We start from the raw sequence: 13,054 nt of genomic DNA, 5'->3' as shown, positions 1-13,054 counted from the left end.
TAGAGTGCAGTGGTCAGGAGTATGTAGCCTACAGCATGCCATTGCTGAAGGCAGGTGTATAAAACATACAGCACAGCATACAGAGTGTAGCAGTTAGGAGAATGTAATGTATAGCACAGCATACAGAGTGCATCGGGTAGGCATTTTTAACATACAGAACATAATGGTTCAAAGAATGTAATGTAAAACACAGCATACACACAGCAGAGGTCAGGATAGTATTAATTAGGAGAAAGGATGTCCCAGTATTATTATCAGTCGTCACTTACCTGACAAATGATAGGAGATGTTCTGTGTAACATCAACAGCTCTGGCTTTGCCAAGCATTCTTGGCAGAACTTTGCAGATATCATCAGGTGGAAGACCAATCTACCGGATGGTGCCTTCAACAAGCTGGGAGTCTTTGACCTGGGGCACCAAGTACAAGTCCCCTGACACAGATCCAGGTCTAGTGGCAGGCCTGGGGATAACACCTTTAACACCAATTGTAGTAGATGTGAAATGGAGATTGCCTCATATTCATCTGTGGCCTGGTATCTAAAACGTTATATTCTTTTTTCTTCCAGCTGCCTCTCGTGGTTCCAGAACAATGAAGGCTCTTCTATGGAGTATGGTTTTATTTTGCTTACTTTCACATGTGCTTTGTGACTGCCAGAATGACTGTGTCACCTGCAACAAGCACATGTATCAACAGGACAACTTCAACACTCTGGTGAGTACCACCCATCATGTACAGCAATGTGGTTGAGCTATGTAAAGCAATAACCGATACAAAAATCAACTTGGTATACAGCACAAGCTTCACCTATTGAATGTAAATACTTTGAAGGGTTTTCAAGTCTATGATGTTATATAAAGACAGTAGAATAGAAATACCCAATGACATAATGATAAGGAACTTTTTTGTGGCGTTGTATCTGTTGCTTTTGGAACCCCTAGTGGAATTTTGGCCAATGTTCTGTAACCTCAAGAGGTGTTGATCCAAGTATATTGTTTTTCCAAATCTGTGGTCCTCAAAAACAGACTAAGATCTAATGCCGCGTACACACGGTCGGACTTTTCGTCTACAAAAGTCCGACGGATGCCGACGGACCAAATCCGGTGGACAATTCGATCGTGTGTGGGTTTCCCCGGACTTTCAGCGGACTTTTCTAGCCGCAAATCTGACGGACTTTAGATTTGGAACATGCTTCAAATCTTTACGTCGTAACTCCGCCGGACCCAGAAATATTGTTTGATATTCACAAGCAATACTCCAAATCTAGGGCCACCATAAGCCAGGTGGTTCCAGATTGTCCAGTGAAGTATTCCATTATGTTCCTTTGTCCTAAAGCTGCAATTAGAATAGGCTGTATCCCGGACGGGCCCCTTGCCCCACCCAAAAAAAAATTAGACTTTATATACTTAAATGATCTTTGATTTAAATGATCTTTGATACGAAAAACCTTCATACACTTTATAGAGCACCCAGAAGCATGCTTACCTTGTGGAAAGACATTGGGGATCACCTAGGCAATTTCAATCATTGGTGAATACTCCTTCTCAAAAAAATACTCAGCCATTATCAGCTGATATCACAGAGAGCCTATTTGACACACCATGGTCTTTGGATCTGCTATAAATCTTCCTTTGTTTGCAGGAGAACTAACCTAAACAAAACATAATTCAAGATCTGGCACTCCATCATATAAACCAATATTGCCTAGAAAATGTATTTGTTTCATGCTGTCTTCTTCTTGGGTCTTGCCAACTGCTTGTTCTTCTTTGACACTTGGATGTGCGAAGAAGGCCAATCCATTGAACAGGTACTGTACGTATGCCAGGGCTGTAACTTTTATTTATTTTATGGAATGAGTGGACCAAAAAGTCACTTTTGGACTTTAGGTTGGCTTTATGTCTTTGATGATGAAGTGTGGACTCTTAGGTAGCCAAACATAGGCAGATTCTGTGCTCATTTAATGTTCTGATTTGATGATTTGGCAAGGGTTAAACCATGTAGGGTCTCCCTGGGAAGTGCGTATTTTCATACCCATTCTTACACTTGTGAGTTGAATCAGGTTGGATTGTGTCCAGCAACACACGTTTGAGGTCTGTTATTTGTCTATGTACACCTTAATGCTAGCCATGATCCAAATTATTAAATGTGGAATCCTTCTTGTTTCAGTTGAACCTACTCCTAATCTGATTTTGACTGAAAAAAATGTTGGTAGAATAGATTGATGCTGTTGAAAATTGTATTTGAATTCAGTTATATATTTTAATTCAACCAGAAAAAAAGTAATTCAAATTTTTTAATCCAAATGTATGTAAAAGGGATACTTTTTAGTTTAGCTTTGGATACAGTGTGGAAGTATTCAAACCCTGGTCAGGAATCTTCTTTTACTACTGTCTGTCAGTGGTGTCACTAGGGGGTGGCTTCTGGGGGCTATAGCCCTGAATCTGGGGCCCATAGCCCCGAGTCTCTGCAGGAGCCCCCAACCACCGGGCTGCAAGTGCGGCCGGCTGCGATGCGGTGGGCCGCATTACAGATCCGGAGAGCCGGTGGGCAGAACGGGAGAGCCGGAGAGTGGGCGGGCAGCATGACAGAGCTGGAGAGTGGGCGGGCAGCACGGGAGATCCAGAGAGCAGGTGGGCAGTGCGTAAGAGCCAGTCAGCAGGCGAGCGGGCAGGCGAGAGAGCAGAGAGATGACATCATCTCTCACCGCCTGCCCTGCATCACCGCTGTTCCGCCCTCACTGTGCAGCTGTGGGCAGCAGAGAGATTACATCATCTCTCACTGTTCGCCTTCTCTCTGGGGAGGCTTTCTGGGGACCCTGATGTAATGAGGGGGGCTTTGGGGATCCTGATGTAAGGAAGGGGCTCTCTGGGGACCTTGATGTAAAGATGGGGGCTCTTTGGGGAACCTAATGTAAGAGGAGGCTCTCTGGGGTCCCTGATGTAAGAGGAGGCTCTCTGGGGACCCTGATGTAAGTAGAGGGGCTCTCTGGGGACCCTGATGTAATGAGGAGGGCTTTGGGGATCCTGATGTAAGGAGGGGGCTCTCTGGGGACCCTGATGTAATGGGAAAGCTCTCTGGGGATCCTGATGTAAGAGGACGCTCTCTGGGGACCCTGATGTAATGAGGGGGGCTCTGGGGACCCTGATATAAGGGGGCTCTCTGGGGACCCTGATGTAAGGGGAGGGGTTTTCTGGGGCCCGGATGGAAGAGGAGGCTCTCTGGGGACCCTGATGTAATGGGTGGGGCTCTGGGGAGCCTGATGTAAGGGGGGCTCTGGGGACCCTGATGTAATAATAATATATAATATATAATTATATATATATATATTAATATAGTCATATACATGTGTATGCCCGCTTATGACTTAATGTAAGAGGAGGCTCTCTGGGGATCCTGATGTAAGAGGAGGCTCTCTGGGGACCCTGATGTAATGAGGGGGGCTCCGGGGACCCTGATGTAAGGGGCTCTCTGGGGACCCTGATGTAAGAGGAGGCTCTCTGGGGACCCTGATGTAATGAGGGGGGCTCTGGGGACCCTGATGTAAGGGGCTCTCTGGGGACCCTGATGTAAGAGGAGGGGTTCTCTGCTGGGGGGCCCTGATGGAAGAGGAGGCTCTCTGGGGACCCTGATGTAATGGGAGGCTCTATGGGGACCCTGATGTAATGAAGAGGACTCTGGGGACCCTGATGTAAGAGGGGGGCTCTCTGGGGACTTTAATGTAATGAGGGGGGCTCTAGGGACCCTGATGTAAGTGGGGGGCTCTCTGGGAACCCTGATGTGAGGGGAGGCTCTCTGGGGACCCTGATGTAAGGGAAGGCTCTCTGGGGACCTTGATGTAATGAAGGGGGCTCTGGGGACCCTGATGTAAGTGGGGGGCTCTCTGGAGACCCTGATGTAATGGGTGGGGCTCGGATAAGCCTGATGTAAAGGGGGGGGGCTCTGGGGACCCTGATGTAATGGGTGGGGCTCTGATGAGCCTGATGTAAGAAGGGCTCTGGGGACCCTGATGTAATGATAATATATAATAATAATATATATATATATATATATATATATATATATATATATATATATATACTTTCTGTACTTCGCTGCTATGGGCTCTAGTCCCAGATCGTTTGTAGACCTAGCAACACCCCTGCTGTCTGTGTACCTGCTGGGGAGATTTACTCTCACTATTGCCAAATTGGAAATCCAATATTTGTCAGTTGTCACAGTAACTGGAGGAGAGAGGAAATCATCCTATGGGGAGTATTGCCGTGGTGACAAAAAAAAAAATTACAGGAGTCTCAACCATTCCCCACTCTATCCAAAAAAAAAAAATAAAAATAAAACATTTAAAGAGAAAAATCAAAAATCACACTTTTTAAAACTCCACCGAGCAGTAATGGATATTAGCAATCTATTAGACTATTTTGATATGAAAAAAGCAAGCAGGACAAGGTTCCTTTAATGTACATACAGTGGGGCAAAAAAGCACTTGGGTTGAATCGGGACCAGTGGTAAAACCATCAGCATGAAAACCTTCTCCTGGGCTTGGAGACGTGTTCTCAGTGTGTGGGGGCGTTTGCCGGTTTGTAAGTATCAAGCGCAATGCGCTGGGCTTCTTGCCTTCAAATGTCTAAGCACATTAGAGAAGCGAAGTCCACATAACAAGAAAAACATATATCTCTGTTGTGGCTATGCTATCCCTTTTGGATACATATCTGCTTTTATAAGAGGACATTGATATCTGCCTTGTTGGTATACTGGTACCGTATATTGACAACAGCAGTAGCAATGTCCCCGCAGATCGCCTCAAGCCTGTAAGAACAAGTAGAATGATCTTACTAGATACTGGTTACTCTGAGCAGTATTGAATAGGCTCCATGCTGACCAAGATGGTGGATGTGCACGCATGTGGCTGGGCGGGGGGGGGGCAGTGTACATTCCTCAAGTGGGTGAGACATGTGCACTCCCCCCACTCCTATGGATGCCCTCCCCTTTAGTGTTGTCATTTCCTGTGATGTAATTTCCTGTGATGTCATTCCCTGTGTTCTCATTTCCTGTGTTGTCATTTTGCATGCAGTAAGCGATTAACTGTTGGGGCCATGACTTCCTGTTTGTCATTCCTTTTGTTGCCCATGAATAAAAACAAAGTGCCTGTGCTCGTGAGGACAGACACGTCAACACTCCAGCTTGAAGCAGCATCTTTTCTGATTCTATCTGGTGCTACTGAAGTACCGTATTTATCGGCGTATAACACGCGTCGGCGTATAACACGCACCCCAAGTTTAGGAGGGAATTTTAAGGAAAAAAAACTTTTAGGAGGGAAGTTTAAGGAAAAAAAACTTACAGTAACATGCCCATCAATGCAGCCTTATCTGTCAGTGCAGCCTTGCCCCAGTGCAGTCTTGTCAGTGCAGCCTTGTCAGTGCAGCCTTGTCAGTGCAACCTTGTCAGTGCAGCCTTGTCAGTGCAGCTTTGTCAGTGCAGCCTTGTCAATGCAGCCTTGTCAGTGCAGCTTTGCCCCAGTGCAGGTGCAGCCTTGCCCCAGTGCAGCTTTGTTAGTGCAGGTTTGCCCCAGTCCAGCCATGTCAGTGCAGCTTTGTGCACTCGGTGTAGATTCAAATATGGCGCAGAGACTGCAGGGAGCCGAGATACACATACCCGAAAAAAGCCGAGAACACTCGGGTATGTGTATCTCGGCTCCCTGCAGTCTCGGCGCCATATTTGAATCTACCCACGACTGTGTATGTCGGCGGCGACCGCGGCAATTGCCGCGATCGCTCCGATGACACAGAAATCGGCGGGGATCGGCCTATAACACGCACCCACGATTTTCCCCTGATTTTCAGGGGAAAAAAGTGCGTGTTATATGCCGATAAATACGGTACTTAAATTTCCATGTACCAAAGAGCTAGATACAGACATGCTTTTAAGCACGAAGGAATTGTTTTGTGCTTTGTGTGCATTTTGACGCTGGAAGTGCGCATTTTGGCGCGGTGTGGATTTGTGTACAAAGCTCAAGGCAATTTCCATGACAAACTCTTCTGGGAAGGCTGTCCACAAGGCTCGGAATCTCTGCTCTAATTCATCCCAAAGGTGTTCTATCAGGTTGAGGTCAGGCCAGTCAAGTTCCTCCACTACAAACTCACTCATCCATGTCTTTATGGACCGTGCTTGGTGCACTGGTGCGCAGTCATGTTGGAACAGGAAGGGGCCAGGGCCGTCTTTTCGCATGGGTATTCTGGGCAGTTGCCCGGGGGCCCCACTTGCCTGGGGGACTCCACCAGGCCAGGGCCATCTTTGGGGCCCCGGGCCCCTTCCAGGGCCGGCGTGCCGCTACCTGCAGGAGTGTGTACCGGAGGTGGAGAGGGAATGTCTGCTGCCAGGGATCGTGCAGGGGCGCGGGGAGGGAACTATCGCATGCAGTACACTGACAGATCCCTCCCCCGGCTCCCCCAGCTGCAGAGCTGTTCGTGGCTTAGGGCTCTGATTGATGCCGAGGAGCTGGCCCGCCTCCTTCATTGTCATTGGTCAGGACTTGTGAGGGGGTGTGTTGTGTACAGGCAAGGGCTGACCCCGCCTGTCACGGGGGGGGGGGGGGAGGCAGCACGGTCCTTCTGGGCAGAGCAACATGGAGGTAAAAAAAAAAAAGGCTCTAAAAATGCTGTTTTCTTTTTTATGCAGCCACTGGACTGAGAGAAATTGCTTTGAAAACTGCTCTGCTTGATTTCTTACACTCAGGACAGTGCTACAGGAAAAAACAGATACCATCTTGAGCTCTGTCAACTTTATTACTTCTATCTTTTTTACATTTTACATATAAGTAAAAAAGTTCTGTTAGCTGACAAAGATCAAGATGGTATCAGTTTTTTCCTGTAGTACTGTCCTCACTGTAAGTTTTCAATCCAATTTCTCCCAGTCCTCTGCCTGTTGTCGCCCAGTCCCCTGCTGTCGCCCAGTCCCCTGCTGTCACCCAGTCCCCTGCTGAATCCCAGTTCCCTGCTGTCACCCAGTCCCCTGCTGTCGCCCAGTCCCCTGCTGTCACCCAGTCCCCTGCTGTCGCCCAGTCCCCTGCTGAATCCCAGTCCCCTGCCCTCACCCAGTCCCCTGCCCTCACCCAGTCCCCTGCTGATTCCCAGTCCCCTGCCGTCACCCAGTCCCCTGCTGTCGCCCAGTCCCCTGCTGAATCCCAGTCCCCTGCTGTCGCCCAGTCCCCTGCTGAATCCCAGTCCCCTGCCCTCACCCAGTCCCCTGCTGATTCCCAGTCCCCTGCCGTCACCCAGTCCCCTGCTATCGCCCAGTCCCCTGCTGAATCCCAGTCCCCTGCCCTCACCCAGTCCCCTGCTGATTCCCAGTCCCCTGCTGTAGCCCAGTCCCCTACCATCACCCAGTCTCCTGCCGTCACCCAGTCCCCTGCCGTTGCCCAGTCCCCTGCCGTTGCCCAGTCCCCTGCTGTTACCCAGTCCCCCTGCTGTTGCCCAGTGCCCTGATGTCACCCAGCAGAACCCATAGGCTATTATCCGCTTCCAGCAGGACCCACATGTCAGTGGCAAGCTCCCAGCAGGACCCACAGGTACTTCTTCTACAAAGAAGTATCGCAAATTTAATGAATACTTAGTGCTTTTGTACTGTCCCATTTCAATCTGTAATTTCTTGTTTTTCAATTCCTTGCTTTTCAAACTCGTGTTATATTGTCCAAACGTTGTGTTAATGTTTAAACACTGATTTTGTTGGAAGTACCAATAAATATAGCCTTATTGATAATTTGCGTTTTTATTCTCGTGCGTGATTGTGTAGACAGGGCCCCAGTGCACTCTATTGCCCGGGGGCCTATAATGCTCTTAAGAAGGCACTGGAAGGGGCCATCCCCAAACTGTTCCCACAAAGTTGGGAGCATGAAATTGTCAAAATGTCTTGATATGCTGACGCTTTAAGAGTTCCCTTCAGTGGAACTAAGTGGCCAAGCCCAACCCCTGAAAAACAACCCCACACCATAATCCCCCCTCCCTCCACCAAATGATTTGGACCAGTCTACAAAGGAAGGTCCATTTTGGACAATTTCATGCTCCCAACTTTGTTGGAACAGTTTGGGGATGGCCTCTTCCTGTTCCAACATGACTGAGCACCAGTGCATAAACAAGGTCCATAAAGACATGGATGAGCAAGTTTGGGGTGGAAAAACTTGACTAGGCTGCACAGAGTACTGACTTCAACCCAATAGAACACCTTTGTGATAAATTAGAGTGGAGAGTGCGAGCCAGGCCTTCTCGTCCAACATCAGTGCCTGACCTCACAAATGCTCTTCTGGAAGAATGGTCAAACATTCCCATAGACACGCTCCTAAACCTTGTGGACAGCCTTCCCAGAAGAGTTGAAGCTGTTATAGCTGCAAAGGGTGGGCCAACTCAATATTGAACCCTACAGACTAATGCCCCGTAAACACGGTCCATTTTCCGACGGAAAATGTGTGATAGGACCTTGTTGTTAGAAATTCCGACCGTGTGTGGGCTCCATCACACATTTTCCATCGGATTTTCCGACACACAAAGTTTGAGAGCAGGATATAAAATTTTCTGACAACAAAATCCGTTGTCGGAAATTCCGATCGTGTGTACACAAATCCGACGGAAAAAGTGCCACGCATGCTCAGAATAAATAAAGAGATGAAAGCTATTGGCCACTGCCCCGTTTATAGTCCCGACGTACGTGTTTTACGTCACCGCGTTTAGAACGATCGGATTTTCCGACAACTTTGTGTGACCGTGTGTATGCAAGACAAGTTCGAGCCAACATCCGTCGGAAAAAATCCTAGGATTCCGACCCTGTGTACGGGGCATAAGACTCCGATGATTAAAGTTCATGTGGGTGTAAAGGCAGGCGTCCCAATACTTTTGGCAATAATGTGGAAACTGTAAAGTGTAACTAAAGTTAAAAACAAAAATTACACATACTCTGCAGAATTAAAACATCATTTCCTTCCTGCTGCTCCTTTAAAAAAATCCATTTCGGTGAGGTGTGCCCTTACACTGGTACTTAAAGAAATAGCGGCCCCTTACGTTATGGTCCATTAGAGAGGTATCTCCTTACAAACGTACCATTTCATTGAGGGTCAGTGAGTAGAACTGCACTAGTACAGATAGATAAAAAGATCATTGCCATCGTGACGCCGGCTCTTCCAAGTGGAGTTGACATCAGAGCTATGACGTCATGATCAGTCTGCTAATTAATCAGCCACAGCTCAAGGAACCTCTAGCAACCTCTGGAGGAACCCTGGTTGAGAATGGCTATTTGGGGTTTGTGTAGATGGGCAAATGCAGCATGCATTCCACTTGCAAAGAGATCAGTTTATCCAGTTGAGCCTTGAAATGTTTTATCCCCTTCATGACCAGGCCATTTTTTGCTATTTAGCATTGCTCTACTTTAACTGGTAATTCGTGATCATGCAACGCTGCACCTAGTTGAAATTTGTATAATTTTTTTCACACAAATAGAGCTTTCTTTTGGTGATATTTGATCACCACTGTTTTGTTTTTTTTTATTTATGTATTATTATTTTTATATAAACTAAAAACGACCATACATTTTGAAAAGAAAAACAATATTTTTTAATTTCTTCTATAAAACATATCCAATAAAAAAAAAAAAAATCATATGTAGCGCTGGTAGGTTTTCAACCTACCGCTTATATGTAAATTTAGTGGGTTATCTGTTCATACATAGTCAGATTTGCCTCTGTTCCAGTTTGGCTGGGTTGCATGTAGTTTCACACTGTGCCTGTGGGTGTCGCTGTCGCCATGGGTCGGTGTTGGAAAGGTAACATGTTAAAGCGTATGAGTGCTCCTCTGTCCCGGAGATAACTCGGTGGAGATGGTCCTCCGAGTTGCATTCTGGGAGAGGGTATTTATGGGACAGACGCCATGTTCTAGGGGTCTTTCGTTCCACCTGTTGGCCCTCCTGGCCGACAGGTATGTGTTAGGAGTACTACCGCATGGTCCTCCGACCGGGAGGACCACGTTGCTGCAGCGTGTGGGTGGGCGGAGAAGCCTGTCTTGGGCCTACCACAGCAGCGAGGGAATGGTCCTGAGCTGTCTGTCCTACGGGAAGAAGCTGGACAACTGAGAAGATCCCAGGGGAGGACCCATCATGGAAGGATCATGCAGAGTGCTGGTCTGGAGAGGGGCCTGGTGACTCATTTGGAGGAAGCCTCCCAAAGTTAACCTATCGCATAGTACTGCCGGGTCGGCTTAAAGGTTCTAGTGCTGTGTTTGCTATTCATCATAAACCATTACATACTGTGGCAGAGGATCGTACGGGTTTCTATTCCATTCAAGTCTGTGGCAGAGACTTTTGTCCGTGCTGCATACCAGCTGCTAGGTTAGTGAGAGAAACCTATCCGGGTGGGCAAAGATTCAACTCTAAAAGGAGAGTACATTCATCTACAAGATTCCAATTCCTAATACTACACTAAGAAAAGGTATTTGATCTTCCCTGCAACTCTCCTTCTACCTCTTTCCTGCTACTTCCTTCAGTTACTCTTTATTAAAGCATTGGAAAAGATACTCAAGTGTCCGGTGCCTACACTGTCTGATATTAAGCTCAACGGGACCCTAGACCCGGTTCTGGTGAAATTGAGGTAACAAAGGTGACGGTAACAGCCCGCTTTTATTGCTACACATACATTTAAGACAAATGTATTCTGCTACATGTCCAAACAAATCCTAATAAGTGCATATTTATTGGTTTGTGTGAATGTTATAGTGTCTACAAACTATGGTATACCGAAATTGTATTTATTATAGGTACTTATATAGCACTGTCAACTTACACAGCGCTTTACATATATATTGTACATTTACATCAGTCCCTACCCTCAAGGAGCTTACAACCTAAACTCCCTAACACACATTCATATACTAGGGCCAATTTAGACATGATCCGATAACCTACCAGCATGTCTTTGGAGTGTGGGAGGAAACCGGAGTACCCGGAGGAAACCCACACAGGCACAGGGAGAACATGCAAACTCCAGGCAGATGGTGTCGTGGACTTGAACCAGCAACCCTTTTTGCTGCTAGGTGAAAGTGCTATCCACTACACCACTGTGTTGCCCTTATTTCTTTATACTAGTAATGCGGGTGACCAGCGACTTATAGTGGGACTGTGAGGCTGCATTCACATCTCGGCGTTTTGATTCGCAGGCAGATTTGCCGCAATTTCAAAGCGCCAAGGTATGAATGACAAATCGCAGAAAACGCATTTGAGATGCCATTCATTTGAATGCCACCTAAAATTGCGCTGCCGTTTTGCCACGATTGTTGTGCGATAAATTGCGCTGCAATCGCGGCAACGCGCATCACGTGAAGCTTGTCACCCAAAAAAAAAGTTGAGGAGCTACTTTTGAGCGACATGCTTCACGTGATGCAAGTTGCCGCAATTGCAGCATGATTTATCACTGCGATTTTAGGTGCCATTCAAATGAATGGCATCTCAAATGTGCTTTCTGTTATTTGGATTGGAAAAAGCTGCGCTAAAATTAAAGTCCAATACAGTTGATATCAAAACAAATGAATGTTCTTTTGAAATGCAAAAGGTCATAACAACACCACAGTGTGCATCCACAAACAAAGTGCCCAACCACCATAGCTGTAGATTAAGCTTACCAGACGGCAAGCTTTAAAGGGCAGGTGGCTTTAGCCCAGCCTAGGCCTTTAAGCTTGCTGATGACCACAAATAGGAGCCGTATTTCAGATGGTGAAAATCGTTCTCTTGGACTCACGTCCGGCATCTACATTAGCACATTGCCCAGAAAAGACAAATACTGGTCATAGTGTAGTAAATTCAAAAAAGATTTAATAAAATAAAGTATTGCTCTTACAAATAGGAGGTGAAAATATCGCATGTAAAAAGCCGCCCGGCATACATAAAGACGGAGCCCGTCCTCCTACTCCGCTCGCGTGGTGACGTCACTAACGTGCCTTCTACAGACGCGTTTCGTCATCAGTAGACGTTGTCTTTCTGTTATTTGTCGTTCACACCTTGGCGCTTTGAAATCGTGAATCGCGGCTGATTCAAAATGCAGAGATGTGAATGCAACCTAATAGTGCAGAGGACAATCTGGCACGAACTGACACTGTGTGGGAACTGACTAACTGACACTGACATCACCAGTGGCACTAATAGAGTGATCAGTGATAATGCTATACACTGTCACTGTACTAATGACACTGCCTGGAAAGGGGTTAACATCTCGGGGTAATGAAGGGGTTACGTGTGTGCCTAACAAGTATTTATGTGTGTAAATCAGCTTTTTACTAAAAATCTTTTTGTTCCTTCACTCTGCTCTGCAGGGAGAAGGAGCAGACCGTTCTCTCGTGTGTGTCAGCACAGGGATCTGGACTGTGATTGGACAAGGCCGATCAGCAGGCCCCACCATGAATCACTGGCTGGGACCTGCTGACAACGGGAGTCGGTGGAGGGGGGGGGGCCTGAACCTGTCCTAAACCCAGGAGAAGGCAGTGCTTTACAAGTACATTGCTATGCCTGTAGGAGATGCCCATCCACAGTACAATGCGGGTGGGCAATCCTAAAGTGGTTAACACACTTCTAAGACCATGCAGAATTTATTGACAGGTTCCTTTGATCTGCACTTGACCTCCCTCTAACCCACATTTGACCTCCTTCTAAGCTTTGGCTGCCTTTGCATTGCATTTTGCTTTTTTTTTTTTTGAAAGTTCTGATGCAAATTAAAGCTCTTTTGCACTAGCCTAATCTTTCTGGTCAGTTCCTGGCATAAACATGAACAACGGGTCTCCCAGTTGTTTATGGATGGACCTGTGGTGGAGTCAAAGGAGACACCATCAGCTTCAACTTATCTCCATCAAGGGGAAAGGTCCCCAAAGAAAACATTTTCTAACCTATCCATTGTATGACCCGTCCTCAGGTCTGTGAGCTTGCAACATCTACTAGTGCTGAAAAACACGTTGGCCAACTCTCATCTTCGATCTCTGGCCAGCTTTAGTAAAGGATCATAATTGCTCAGTCAATACTGATACAAGTACACTGTCTGAC

The 13,054-nt window shown here is 46.8% G+C and overlaps 1 protein-coding gene across 1 annotated transcript in view; it reads left to right on the top strand.

Moving 5' to 3' along the window:
- Positions 1-13,054, top strand: part of PNOC (prepronociceptin) — a 159,071-nt gene that overhangs the window by 59,809 nt on the left and 86,208 nt on the right. Inside the window, exon 2 of the mRNA XM_073624859.1 lies at positions 567-712. Coding sequence (XP_073480960.1) covers positions 590-712 — 123 coding nt within the window. The 5' untranslated portion in view covers positions 567-589. The remainder of the gene's footprint in view (positions 1-566; positions 713-13,054) is intronic.

The sequence above is a fragment of the Aquarana catesbeiana genome, linkage group LG04 (genome assembly GCF_042186555.1).
Source record: "Aquarana catesbeiana isolate 2022-GZ linkage group LG04, ASM4218655v1, whole genome shotgun sequence".
Taxonomy (NCBI): domain Eukaryota; kingdom Metazoa; phylum Chordata; class Amphibia; order Anura; family Ranidae; genus Aquarana; species Aquarana catesbeiana.
The sequence above is the reverse complement of the archived record's forward strand: the minus strand, read 5'-3'. Positions and strand labels throughout refer to the sequence as shown.